Source organism: Gossypium hirsutum, chromosome D09 (genome assembly GCF_007990345.1).
Source record: "Gossypium hirsutum isolate 1008001.06 chromosome D09, Gossypium_hirsutum_v2.1, whole genome shotgun sequence".
NCBI lineage: Eukaryota > Viridiplantae > Streptophyta > Magnoliopsida > Malvales > Malvaceae > Gossypium > Gossypium hirsutum.
The window spans coordinates 42,711,399-42,724,044 of record NC_053445.1 but is presented as its reverse complement, the minus strand read 5'-3'; the positions used below and the strand labels follow the sequence as shown (position 1 = coordinate 42,724,044).

Sequence of the window (12,646 nt, the reverse complement as noted above, 5' to 3'; positions counted from 1 at the left end):
TATTGTATTTTTTTTATTCTACAAACAATTTAAAAAAATTGACCCGATTTTTTTAATATGTATTTTTTAATATTTTACTATATCTCATTTTTATAAAATATTTATAGAGTCTAAAGAGTTGTATTAAATATTTTCTCTTAATTAATTTAATAACATAATAGGATTGTATCGCTGTAAAAAAAACCTCATGGTACATTAAAAAAAAACCCATGCTAGCATAGATACGTAAAAAAAAAAAATCAAAATCCCACCCTTAGCTGAATTATATATATAGATGTAGAATATTGATGTGCTGCTAACATAAAAAAAAATCTAGTCGACGTTGAGAACTCACTCGTCACCTTAGGTAGAGATGTTTAAATTTCGATTAAAATTGAATAATTGACTGAACTGATCTAATTCAGTTAACCGATAGGTTAACCGATTTAATTCGGTCAGAAGTCAGTTAATAATTTTTAAAAAATTAATTAGTGGTTAATTCGACTCAAAATTTGATAATTAACCGAATTAACTGAACTTTCAAAAATTAATATTATATATTACAGGACTTTGCTAATTAGCCCACTGTCCACCCAAACCCAACCGCCGGCCCACCCAATAAACCCATTCCAATAACCACTAATCCCAACTCAATAACCTTAGCCCAACCCGAAAGTCCATATCCTAAAACAAAAAACTAACACAAAAATCCCTAATCAGTAACCTAATATTCTATCTCCCCAAATATCTAGCTTCCTCTGAAATCTCCCTACTACCGTGTGCCGACAGCCACCAGTCACCCCCGACTACCGTAACCCAACGCAGTGACGCACCTTCACCGTCCGGTCACTTCACTCACCACCGTCCGATATTTCAAGGCTCAAGCAGCTTGCACTCTTCTGGGTTCTCCGTTGTCGTCGCTCATCATTGCTGGAACCCCTTTTGCCTTCAGGTTCTTTCTGGGTTCTCGGTTTTTCAAGGTGTAATTAGTTGCCTTGTTTATTGATAAATGGACTGTGTTGGCGATTAGTTTAGGATTGGGTTTATGCCAAAATTCTTTTAATTTTATCGAAAACCTTTCACAAAATTTTTAGTTTTGCCCCTAACCACGGGGAAGTATTTAGTAGAGACATAGCTTTTTTTTTTTGTTCTTTGTATCACCTTTAAAGAATTTTACGTATAAAAAGGACATGACAGAACAAATTTAAGACAGAAAATGTAGTCTGTGTGTTCAGTTACCTGGCAAATCACAAGGTTATTTTTTTATATGTTTTATACTTTCGAACACCCCTAGCCTCAGGTCAGGTAACTTTGTTTCTCTGTTGTGCTTCTTTTTTTAAAAAATTGAATACCTTCCTGAATCGCAGTACGGAATTATAGATCCGAAATTTGGTTGTCGCTAATTTTAAGCTCATATTTTGTTCATCCAGCTTTCCGTATTAACGCCTGATTCATATTATTTTCTTTTTGCAGCTTTGAAGTAATTGAACTCGAGAAAGGGGAAGCCAATGGCATCTAAATTCTGGACTCAGGTTTGTTTGGTTTTTTTTTTTTTTAATTTATCTTTTTTGACGTATGAATTTAAAATATCTAGCCTTTACCTAATATTGTATTGAGGAGGTCATACATATATAATTTTTTTCTAAATTTACGATAGGGTGGTAGTGACACTGAGGAAGAGGAGACCGATATCGAAGATGAAATTGAGAATGGGGGAGCTGGAGAAACCGCAGCTGCTGCTGCGGGAAGCAGATATCTACAAACAAATGCTAGTGATAGTGATGATTCCGATGGGCAAAAGAGGGTGGTTAGATCCGCCAAAGATAAGAGGTTTGAGGAGATGGCAAGTACGGTTGATCAGATGAAGAATGCAATGAAAATCAATGACTGGGTTAGCTTGCAAGAGAGTTTTGATAAGATTAATAAACAGTTGGAGAAGGTTATGCGTGTTACCGAGTCCGACAGAGTTCCAAATCTTTATATTAAGTGTCTTGTTATGTTGGAAGATTTCTTGGCTGAAGCTTTGGCTAATAAGGAAGCCAAAAAGAAAATGAGTAGCAGTAATCACAAGGCTTTGAACGCAATGAAACAGAAGCTCAAGAAGAATAATAAGCAGTATGAGGAATTGATTAACAAGTATAGGGAGAATCCTGAGAGTGAAGAGGAGAAGTTTGAAGATGAGAACGAAGATGAGGATGAAGATGAATCTGGCTCTGAGTTGGAGGACCCCTCACAGATTGCTGCTGAGTCTAGTGATGAGGATGATGAGGGGGAAGATATGGATGATGATGATGCTGATGGGGCCTGGGAGAAGAAACTAAGCAAGAAAGAGAAGCTGATGGATCGGGAGTTTAAGAAAGATCCTAGTGAGATCACCTGGGATACTGTTAACAAGAAGTTTAAAGAAGTTGTGGCTGCTAGGGGAAGGAAGGGAACTGGAAAATTTGAACAGGTCGAGCAGCTTACCTTTTTGACAAAGGTTGCCAAGACTCCTGCTCAGAAGCTTGAGATCCTTTTCAGTGTTATCTCTGCACAGTTTGATGTTAATCCAGGTCTTAGTGGACACATGCCTATAAATGTGTGGAAGAAATGTGTACAGAATATGCTTGTCATATTGGACATTCTTGTTCAGTACCCGAACATTGTGGTCGATGATAGGGTTGAGCCTGATGAGAATGAAACCCAAAAGGGAGCAGACTATGATGGTACAATCCGTGTTTGGGGAAATTTGGTGGCCTTCCTTGAGAGAATAGATAATGAGTTCTTTAAGAGCTTGCAGTGCATTGATCCACACACTCGTGAGTATGTTGAGAGACTGAGAGATGAACCTTTGTTTTTGGTCCTTGCTCAAAATGTCCAGGAGTATTTAGAGCGTATTGGTGATTTGAAGTCTGCTGCTAAGGTTGCTCTAAGGCGGGTTGAACTTGTCTATTACAAGCCTCAAGAGGTTTATGATGCTATGAGGAAACTGGCTGAGCTATCGGAAGATGGAGAAACAGATGGCGATGAGACTAAAGTGGAGGAAACACGGGGTACATCTGCGTTTGTTGTTACTCCTGAGCTCGTGTCCCGGAAGCCCACATTCCCCGAGAATAGTAGAGCATTGATGGATATCCTAGTGACTCTCATATACAAAAGTGGAGATGAGAGGACCAAAGCCCGTGCAATGCTTTGTGATATTTATCATCATGCCCTTTTTGATGAGTTTTCAATAGCTCGTGATTTGCTGCTGATGAGTCATTTACAGGATAATATTCAGCATATGGATGTTTCAACACAGATACTTTTTAACCGGGCAATGGCTCAGGTTGGCCTCTGTGCCTTCCGTGTTGGACTAATTGCTGAAGGACATGGCTGCCTTTCTGAACTGTATTCTGGTGGGAGGGTGAAGGAATTGCTTGCACAAGGTGTTTCACAAAGTCGATATCATGAGAAAACCCCAGAACAGGTATCGATCGTAATAGAATTCCTTGACAGATCATAATTAACAATAGCTTTAACTGATAATCCTCGAGTCTGTACAGTTTTGTTGTCTTTTACTGTTTGCATTTGATGGTTTTTGCATGCTAATTTTATTTTTTTGGCTTTACACTTTAGTAAATAGTTTTTGATTGGTTGGTTAGATGGTATTGTTTCTGTGTGGATTGGAACGATATTTCTTTTGACACAATGTTTCTATTAGGCATTCGGATATTTTAAGAAGTTGATACAAATGCTGTAGCATAAACAACAGTTACAAGACAATGAATTCATTCGGAAATCTAGTTATTGAAGTATGTTTGCCACTGATCAGTTCTTTTTACTTTGGAAATAATTACTATATATCTAACTATTGGCATAATTGTAACGAATAATTGTGGGATGTTCATGTTGATCTAGGAGCCCTTGTTGTGTGAAATTCTGACATAAATGACCCTTCATTTGCGAACAACTGAACAGCGTGATAACATGTGCACTTACATGCTACTTTATAATTTTTTGAGGTGAAAGTGCCATACCTTCTGAGTCCCTTTATTATAGGTGTTGGAGCAAATTAGTTCTTTTACTATTAAATGGATAGATTTAATCATTATGCTATTAAGAAGAATTGAGTAAGGGCAAATTAACATTTACTATTTAAAAAATGACATGAAATTGTTTTTTTCATATGAGTTTAAGTTCAAACAAAAGATTTCATTTGTAGAACCATAAAAAGCTTTCAAAATATTAACTCTGTTGAAAATTGGTATTATTTGATTCATTTTAATGGTACGGGGATTAAATTGATCTATTTAACAGTGAAGGGACTAATTTGATCTATTCCTTATAATAGAGGGACTGGCTATGTACATTCATCAATTTTTTGTGGACTTATACTCTTTTAAACATTGGATCTATCAGGAAAGGTTGGAAAGGAGGCGTCAGATGCCCTACCATATGCACATAAACCTTGAGCTTCTGGAGGCTGTGCATTTGATATGTGCTATGCTTCTTGAGGTTCCTAACATGGCAGCCAACTCCCTTGACGCCAAACGCAATGTGATAAGTAAGACATTCAGGCGGTTGCTTGAGGTGAGTGAGAGGCAGCCATTTACAGGTCCCCCAGACAATGTGCGAGACCATGTAATGGCTGCAACCCGGGCCCTCTGCAAGGGAGATTTCCAGAAGGCCTTCGACGTCATTAATTCTCTTGATGTTTGGAAGCTCCTTAGGAATAGAGAGAGCGTGCTTGAAATGCTGAAAGCTAAGATCAAGGAAGAGGCTCTGAGGACTTACCTTTTTACCTACTGTTCTTCCTATGATACACTAGGCCTGGACCAGCTCACCAAAATGTTTGACCTCTCAGATGCCCAGATTCATAGCATTGTTAGCAAGATGTTGGTAAATGACGAACTCCATGCAAGCTGGGACCAGCCAACACGATGCATCATCTTCCATGATGTTGAGTACTCAAGGTTTCAGGCCTTGGCATTCCAGTTGACAGAAAAGCTTTCAATACTTGCTGAGAGTAATGAGAGGGCAGTCGAGGCTAGATTTGGTGGTGGTGGATTGGATCTGCCACTAAGGCGGCGAGATAACCAGGAATATGCTCCTGGGACAGCTGGCGGCGGCGGCGGTAGGTGGCCAGACTTGTCCTACAATCAGGGTAGGCAAGGTAGTTCTGGACGTGCCGCGTATACTGGCGGTGGCAGACCATTGGCATTAGGACAGGCTTCAAGGGATCGGTCAGGTCAATCACGAGGAACAGGCGGTTACTCTGGGAGAGCCGGTTCAGGAATGAGAGGTTCCCAGATGGATGCTTCAGCTCGCATGGTTAGTCTCAATCGGGGTGTTCGCGGTTAGTTGTATTTCTTAGCGGTAATCTTAACCTAATTTTGTCAAAGTTATTTACTAGGGGTTGAACTTGATTATTGGATTTTGTGTTTTGCCATTTATGCAATAGCTGTTGGACTCATTATGGCGTTTTCATGTTTTATGCTGAATCATGTTCCTTTATATTCAATAGAATTCCAGATTTTATCAACTCAAGTGCTTGCTTGACACATCGAACCTTAGGATTGTATACTTTACTTCTTTTGCATCAAAGTAGATGTACTCGCATCATCCCACTGGTTAGTTACAAAATTTTTCCAATATAATAATCACTGGGTTCTCTCGAAGAAAAAAAATTGTTGTACTAATTTCAAAAATCTGTTGCCTAATGGCAAAATTTCAATTTATGGAAAATGATATGCAAGTTGTATTTTCCTTGGGTAGAGGTAAGGTTATTTTTGGCATTAGAATAATCGGATTATAAAATTACTTCAACGTATTACTCTATTTAGGCCATTTGATTTAATTGTTTGGTTAACAAAATATAAAATTTTTTAAAAACTAATTCTATTGAATTATCTTTGTAACGTATTTTTGTTCTTTTTTAATTAGTTCCTTAAACATTAATTGGAATATATTGATATGGAGCTCCTTCATTGGACTTTAAAATGTCATGCTTAATACATCATTTAGTATTTAAGTTTGATATATCTGACAAAAATTTTATATTTTGGTATTCAAAAGTATCAGTGATTAACATTTCAGTATTTAATTTAAACTTTAAGGTTAATTTGATAAAAATAATTGTTAATATTATTATATTTGAATTTTGATGATTTTACTAATAGAATTTGTTTAATTGTGTGATCAATGAGTTAAATATAATCTATTTGTTGTGATTTTTTCTTCAAATTTTAAGGTTTATTTGATGAAGTTAATTGCTAATAAACAAAAAAAAAATGAAAGAAGATCTTCTCCATTTTCCTCTAATTTTTTTGTTTTTTTTCCCTAAATCAGTATATTACAAATTTCTATTTTTCACATTTTCATTTTCTTCCTCCGTATTCCTTGCTTAAAGAAAAAAAATGATTAGAAAATTCCTTCTACTTTTTATTACTTCCCAATAAAATTTCCAACTATTTCAAAAGGAAAAAAAACCCTTAACCTCTAATTTATATATATATATCTAAGCTTTAACTTTAATTTATACCCGAAGAAAAAACCAATGGCTCTATTTGAGGATATAAATTTTGAATTTAAATTTCATTTAGCATATAAAAGATAAGAATAAAATGTGTATATTATAGATAAATTAACTGAAATTTAGTATAACATATATTAAAAAAATGTATAAAAATATGGATTAGTCAAATTTAAAAATGTTTTAAGAATTTCAAATTCATTACCAAATAAGTATTTAACAAATCCGAGAAATTACAAATTTTACATTTCTAAATAGATTACAACTCAATTTACACTTTTTTTGAAATCCAAATTCTAAAATTCTAGTTTCCAAATGCTAGCTAAAGAATCTTTAACATTAATCACATTAAATTTGAAATAGAATTATTTTAACACAAGTTAAATGATAATAACTTATTGGAATAGGTGCTTTTATTTTTTTAAATGAAATAGTTTTAAGGATTGTTTTAGTATTTTAACCAAAAAATGAAATCGTGAAAGAAAAATAATTGCATAGATACTTTGTATAAATACATTCTCACCTACGAAATTCTATTTAATGTCCCGAAATTGTAATGACAATTGTGCTAAAAACAGAATGATAGCTAACAAAAAGGGCCAAGCAGATAACCCAAGTCCAAGAAAAGAAAAATATAGGGAAAAGTCAACATGCAGTTATATGTATGAGCAGCAGAAGATTTCTTCATATAATGTAATAACTGTTAGCCAACAAGTCGTACCTTTAGCTTTCTACTTTGTTTTAGGACCATGGTTTGAAGTTCCATTGCCATCTTCACCAGTTTTCTCCAGTGCTAACTTTTGAAAGTCGAACCTTTCCTTCAACATCCTTGACGGAATTCTCTATTGTTGCTTCACTAACCTTTTTAGGAGTAACTTCTAAGGATGGAGGCCTTGCTTCATGGTGGTTTACTGTCGTTCCTGGAGCTACTCCACTATCTTTGTTGGTTATAGTATTTTCTAATGATTGCGGCTTCGCTTCAACATCTGTGGCTTTGGTTTTTAAACCTTCTTTACTAACTTTGTTTAATGATTTAACGCCTAATGACTGCAGTTTTGCTTCAGAATCCTTTATTTCAGCTTTTGCAGCTTCTATACTGTCTTTATTTGTAGGGGTAACTTCTAATGATTGAGGCTTTGCTTCAAAACCTACGACTCTGGTTTCTGCACCTTTTTCTGTAACCTTGTTGGTGTCACTAGCTTCCAAAATTTGAAGCTTTCCTGCAGTCTTTGTGGCTACATCAACTTCGTTTATTGCACAAACTTTCAGCGGCCCAAGCTTTGCATCAAGATCCTTGACTTTGTATGTTAGTGATCTCAAATCTCGGATGTTCGCTAGCTTACTAGAATATTTCTGTAGTGAAATGAAAATTGTAGCTTTGAATAAAAGAGACAAGAAACTTGTTGTCTAGAGGTTCACAAGAGGATCAGAATAGCATAGCAACATGAAAATTTACGTCAATGACACTTTCTAAACAATTCAAAATGACATTGTAATTATGATTACACGATGAACGTATAGTCAAGCTAAATGTATGTGCATTAGCAACTCATCCTAATTACATATCATCTTGATATCCTAAATCTAGCAGGCATCTTTTATATGATTTCCAACATTTATTCTCTGTTTCCAAGGTTGCAGTTCAATAATCTAAGTATACACCAACTGATTTGGTTCATGATATGGGTTAGTAAGGTTTCTCCTAATATGGTTGTTTTGAGAGAGAAATTGGAGTTAGTCATAAAAGTTATGATGTTATATGGTTCTGTGTAAAGTCTTTTCATCATGATGTCTCATGTAATGGTCTTGCCAAGAAACAACAACAAAAAGATATCCAATGCTTAGATAGTAATTCATATCTCATTTGATATTTAGAAATCGGTTGTATTTTAGATGCAAAAAATAAAAAAGAAATACGTATATAGGGCAAAATATTCACAATCATATCTTAACTCACCTGTAGTAGTTGCTCCACTCGTTTTCTTAGAACCTCTACAGATGCTTCCTTGTGAATGCCTTGAAGAATATATAGCAGGTGAGAATGAAAGTCCGAGGAACGATGTTCTTCAATCTTACATTGGGGTATGGCAGATTTGCAACCCACTGAATAGAAAGGGCAGTTCACAAGCTTCATCGGGCAGACAGTTATGCAGTGTCTATCCATATCACGTCTCATGAGGCTAGCCGAGCAGTTTTGTTCACAAGGAATCATCTTATAAAGGCAAACTGAATCATGGTTCCCCATTTGGCTAATTGAATATTTGGCATAACACCCTTCATTTTGGCAGGTCATTGATCTATATTTGCAAGTTGGCACATGTTGAGCAAGTTCATCAGCTGAATAAAATTTCATGTCACAGTGAAATTCATTCTTTAAGTCAACATTCTTCAGCAAAGTTTGTACAATTGCTTCTCTCTTGCCTATCGACCAAAATCCATTAATTTCCATTTCTTGTGAAAAATCATCTATCTTGTCTTCTCTTTTATCACTTAGTAACCATTCCGAAACTCGACTGAACAAATTCCTCTTTGTAGTTGCAAATTCATCAATCAAGAATGCAATGATATCGTAAGGATGGTCAGATGCTTGTACCTCTAGACCAGCATCCAAGACCACAGATTCAGCCACAAAAGTTTCACTTCTCTGCGTTAGATACTCCACCATTTCTTTTCTAATTTCAGCTGCTACTGAACCAGGGGACTTGAAAACATCACCAGTTGTATTGTCAACACAAGCTGTAGATAACCCTGGGAGGAATGCTTGAGCAATCGTGTAAACTAGTTCTGCATCACAAAGGTCACAGTGAAATGTAGGACCTCCTTCCTTTTCATCCTTGACTTTATCTGGTGTAAGTTCCACATCATTTTGAGGAAGATCCGTAAATGGAGATTCCTACAAAATGATGTCACCTACAACACATCATTACCTGGTTTGATAAAAACTACCCTGACAACCAAAAAGAGTAGTAGACTTAAAATCATTAAGCCTATGATCATTACCTGGTTTGATAAAAACTACCCTGACAACCAAAAAGAGTAGTAGACTTAAAATCATTAAGCCTATGAGCAATGAGAAAACATATCCATCGAGCTTCTACCACAAAAAACAAAGATATGAACCTGTGTTTGTCTCGTTGGTTCATACAATCACATTAAGATGTGACATCTAACAAGTTTAGAATTCAAATCTAACACATTCAACTCCTTCTGTTTTTCCATGCTACGATTTCTGTTGTACAAAAAAGACAAGAAAAAGACAAGGCGACATTTTATATAAGTAAGTAAATTTCTCTGAGAACATGGTGTATCATCAAATTAGAAACGTTGATCTGGTTATTGGTGAAATATATTCCTCTAACTATTTTGACAATTAAACGGTAAACAAAATTAAGAAATATTTCTAACAACCAATTAACCGTCTGAATTATATTAATTAAACAGGTATCCCCTGGGGAATCCATGTGAAATTATCTCTGCCAGCCATTTCTGTCCTTGGAGACCTTCACCAATTCAGCTAAACTCAAAATCAAAATAAAAGGTAACTCCAGCAAATAGTTATGTTAATTGAACTTCACATTATAAATTAAAAAAAAAAGTTAACAAATTCTTTGAAAGAAACTTGAATTTCATAGGAAAGAAGGATGAACTGCAATAATTGTTTTAAGTTCTATAACAAGTGGCAATATTATGTCATAAATTAACGATTTTGCCGGTCAGATCCTAAAAAATAAAAAAAGTTCTGAAAGGAAAAGAATGTTGCAACTTGTACACCCTAATTAATCACTAAATTTCAATTGCTTTAATCTCTTACCTCATTCTGTGCTTAATTTGATATTTAACCAAATTCTTAGATCCAATCACGAAAACTTTCAATATAACGGTCCCTATGCGAAATTAAAAACCTTAATATGCATTACAATGGTAATCCTAAAAGGAGCACAATTGAACAACCAAATTTGAAGTAATCTAATTTTTCAAGTAATCAAATAACACAAAAAGTAAAAAAAAAAACGTAAAAGAGAAATACCTCCATCATTTTTAAATGCCAAGGAGTTTTAAAGACGTGTGATCAAAATGGCTAACAAAACCTTGAAATTTGAAAAATAATCAAGAATTTAACCTAAAAAATTGGATTAATCATTTTTCTTTCTTTCCGCTCTCGTTCTCGTTAAAAAGAGAGGATATCTCAACAAGTTAAAAGCGAGCATTTGGTTTCATTTTAAATATTTTACTCGATCTTTTTGCTTTTATTTTACACGGACCGAAAAAGTCCGAAACTTGGCTTTTAACACCCGTAGAAAAGAATAATAAAAATTAAAAAAGAAACATTAAATTGAGATATTATGCAACACTGATGCAATTTAAAGTAAATGGTTTTTTATTTAAATAATATTAAAAAATAAATTAATTATCAAAATGAATCACTTTCAAAAAATTATTTATGTGTTTTGAAGAGTAACATGCACCACCATCATTAAGCCATCATCAATTATTTTTTTAAATTTCTTTGGTGCCGCACTGTATACGGAGGTACATTATGTATAGGAATAATGGGTAATATACGGATTACACGGGTTTGAAAATAATGTTATTTTTTAAGGGGGAGCTATCAAACTATAAGTATTTTGTTGGTTCATAAAAATAAATACTAAATTAAATAAAGATATCAAAAAGAAAATTATATTGATAAAAATTATTTTTTATAAATTTCTTGCAAAACATCAAAAAATGACTGAAAATAAAGATAAAAATTATTATGATTTGTTTGTTCTTAAAAATATTTTATTCTCTAATTATCAGTAAGAATTACGAATTCAAATTTCTTTCAATTCAAGAAATAAAAATGGTGAAAATAGGCTTAAAAATAGTAATAAAAAAAGCTAAAAAGGAGAAAAATAAGGGAACTTGTGACTGTAAAAAGAGTAAGTTTTTAACTGGTAGAGATTAGAGAAGAGCTGCCAGGCCACAACTTTTTACAGACAAAACTAACCAATGAATGCATGAAAAAAGGAAAGTCGTAAAAAAAAAAAGTAAAAAACATACCTAATTTATTATATGCATTCAAACCCACTATAAAGGGTTGGTCCCTCTACCTATACACCACCGGTTGGTGTTAATAATAATAATAATAATAATAATAATAATAATAATAATAATAATAATAGTTTAGGGAGAAGAAGATTCTGTGTTGGAAGAAAAGGAATCATCGGTTTAGCTTAGCAAGTATAATTTTATTTTTTTAATTACTATTTGTTTGAAATATTAGATTTTTTGCATTAACTTTTTACAGTTTCAAATTCTTTTTTGTGTTGAAAAATTATTATGTGATATTATGTGAATGCATTAGAGATATATGTTGAATTTTTGTTATGTATATCTACATGCTTATATATTTTTGTAATAATAATTTTGTTTTTGGATAAATAAAAAAAAGGCATGTTTAGGATTTGCGTTGGTAATGTAGGTTATTTATTTGTTTAGTGAATGATTAATTTTTTTATTGAAATTGTAGTTATCCAAATGGATTCTTTGATTAGAGTAAACGATCACATAGCAAATATGATTAATGTGTTGGTAAAAAAATGTTATTTGTTATTCACAGGTATATTTATAAAGTTGCATGTTATTTTTTTATTTAATTAAGAAATTTTAACTAACACGATAAATGAATATGGTCAGGGTGAGTACCGCGTGTTGAGGGCCCATGTCCATGGTTTGGGCTACCGGCCGAATGAACGGATTATGCCATACTTGAATATTGTCGGATTTGGATCAGCGGCAGTGATTAGCATTTCGATTTGAGGGCCGACTTGATATCTTCCTTGGGTGAACGGTAGCGCCTGAAGACCCACACATTTCATTTGGTGTGTGGGGAGTGCACCATCGCCTTAAAAGATGTTGCACTGCAACTCAATCTCCCAGTCGACGATAGTGCAATCATAGGTTCAAGTAAAGTGTTCGACCTACGGTGCTTTGCTATCACTTACTTGGATGCTCACCCGGTGATGGTGAAGCTAAATTTACGAGTTTGAAATTTTCCTAGTTGAAGGGAAATTTCAAAATTTTACCAAGTAATGCCACTAAGTGGGAGAAGATGTGTGCTACTCGAGCATATATAATGCAGCTGATAGGGGATACTTATGTCGGAAGCAAATAATAGTAAGGTCCACTTTA

At 34.2% G+C, this 12,646-nt stretch overlaps 2 protein-coding genes across 6 annotated transcripts; one reads left to right on the top strand and one right to left on the bottom strand.

The window, feature by feature from the left end:
- Positions 1-645: 645 nt before the first annotated feature.
- Positions 646-5,482, top strand: LOC107891225 (eukaryotic translation initiation factor 3 subunit C). 2 transcript variants are annotated; one of them, XM_016815948.2, is made up of 4 exons: positions 646-931; positions 1,453-1,511; positions 1,637-3,427; positions 4,360-5,482. In XM_016815948.2, the coding sequence occupies exons 2-4, from the start codon at positions 1,488-1,490 to the stop codon at positions 5,299-5,301; spliced, it is 2,757 nt and encodes a 918-aa protein (XP_016671437.2). In that variant the 5' UTR covers positions 646-931; positions 1,453-1,487; the 3' UTR covers positions 5,302-5,482. The 2 variants fall into 2 exon arrangements, with proteins under 2 accessions (XP_016671437.2, XP_016671439.2); XM_016815950.2 differs by having other exon boundaries at positions 696-959.
- Positions 5,483-6,948: 1,466 nt separating this feature from the next.
- LOC107891226 (uncharacterized) lies at positions 6,949-10,707 on the bottom strand. Of its 4 annotated transcripts, none has more exons than XM_016815951.2 (3): positions 10,500-10,707; positions 8,430-9,365; positions 6,949-7,825 (listed from the first exon to the last, which is right to left on the bottom strand). In XM_016815951.2, the coding sequence occupies exons 1-3, from the start codon at positions 10,506-10,508 to the stop codon at positions 7,247-7,249; spliced, it is 1,524 nt and encodes a 507-aa protein (XP_016671440.1). In that variant the 5' UTR covers positions 10,509-10,707; the 3' UTR covers positions 6,949-7,246. The 4 variants fall into 4 exon arrangements, with proteins under 4 accessions (XP_016671440.1, XP_040956672.1, XP_016671441.1 ...); XM_041100738.1 differs by having other exon boundaries at positions 8,430-9,701; positions 10,500-10,706; XM_016815952.2 differs by having other exon boundaries at positions 8,430-9,492; positions 10,500-10,706.
- Positions 10,708-12,646: the final 1,939 nt, after the last annotated feature.

Excerpts from the sequence above, each read along its gene's own strand:
- LOC107891226 (XM_016815951.2), bottom strand. Across the intron at positions 7,826-8,429 it reads GAGTGGAGCAACTACTACAG|AAATATTCTAGTAAGCTAGC; the intron begins GTGAGTTAAGAT and ends ATTTCACTACAG.
- LOC107891225 (XM_016815948.2), top strand. The coding sequence starts at position 1,488 with ATGGCATCTAAATTCTGGACTCAG. Across the intron at positions 1,512-1,636 it reads CATCTAAATTCTGGACTCAG|GGTGGTAGTGACACTGAGGA; the intron begins GTTTGTTTGGTT and ends AATTTACGATAG. Across the intron at positions 3,428-4,359 it reads ATGAGAAAACCCCAGAACAG|GAAAGGTTGGAAAGGAGGCG; the intron begins GTATCGATCGTA and ends TGGATCTATCAG.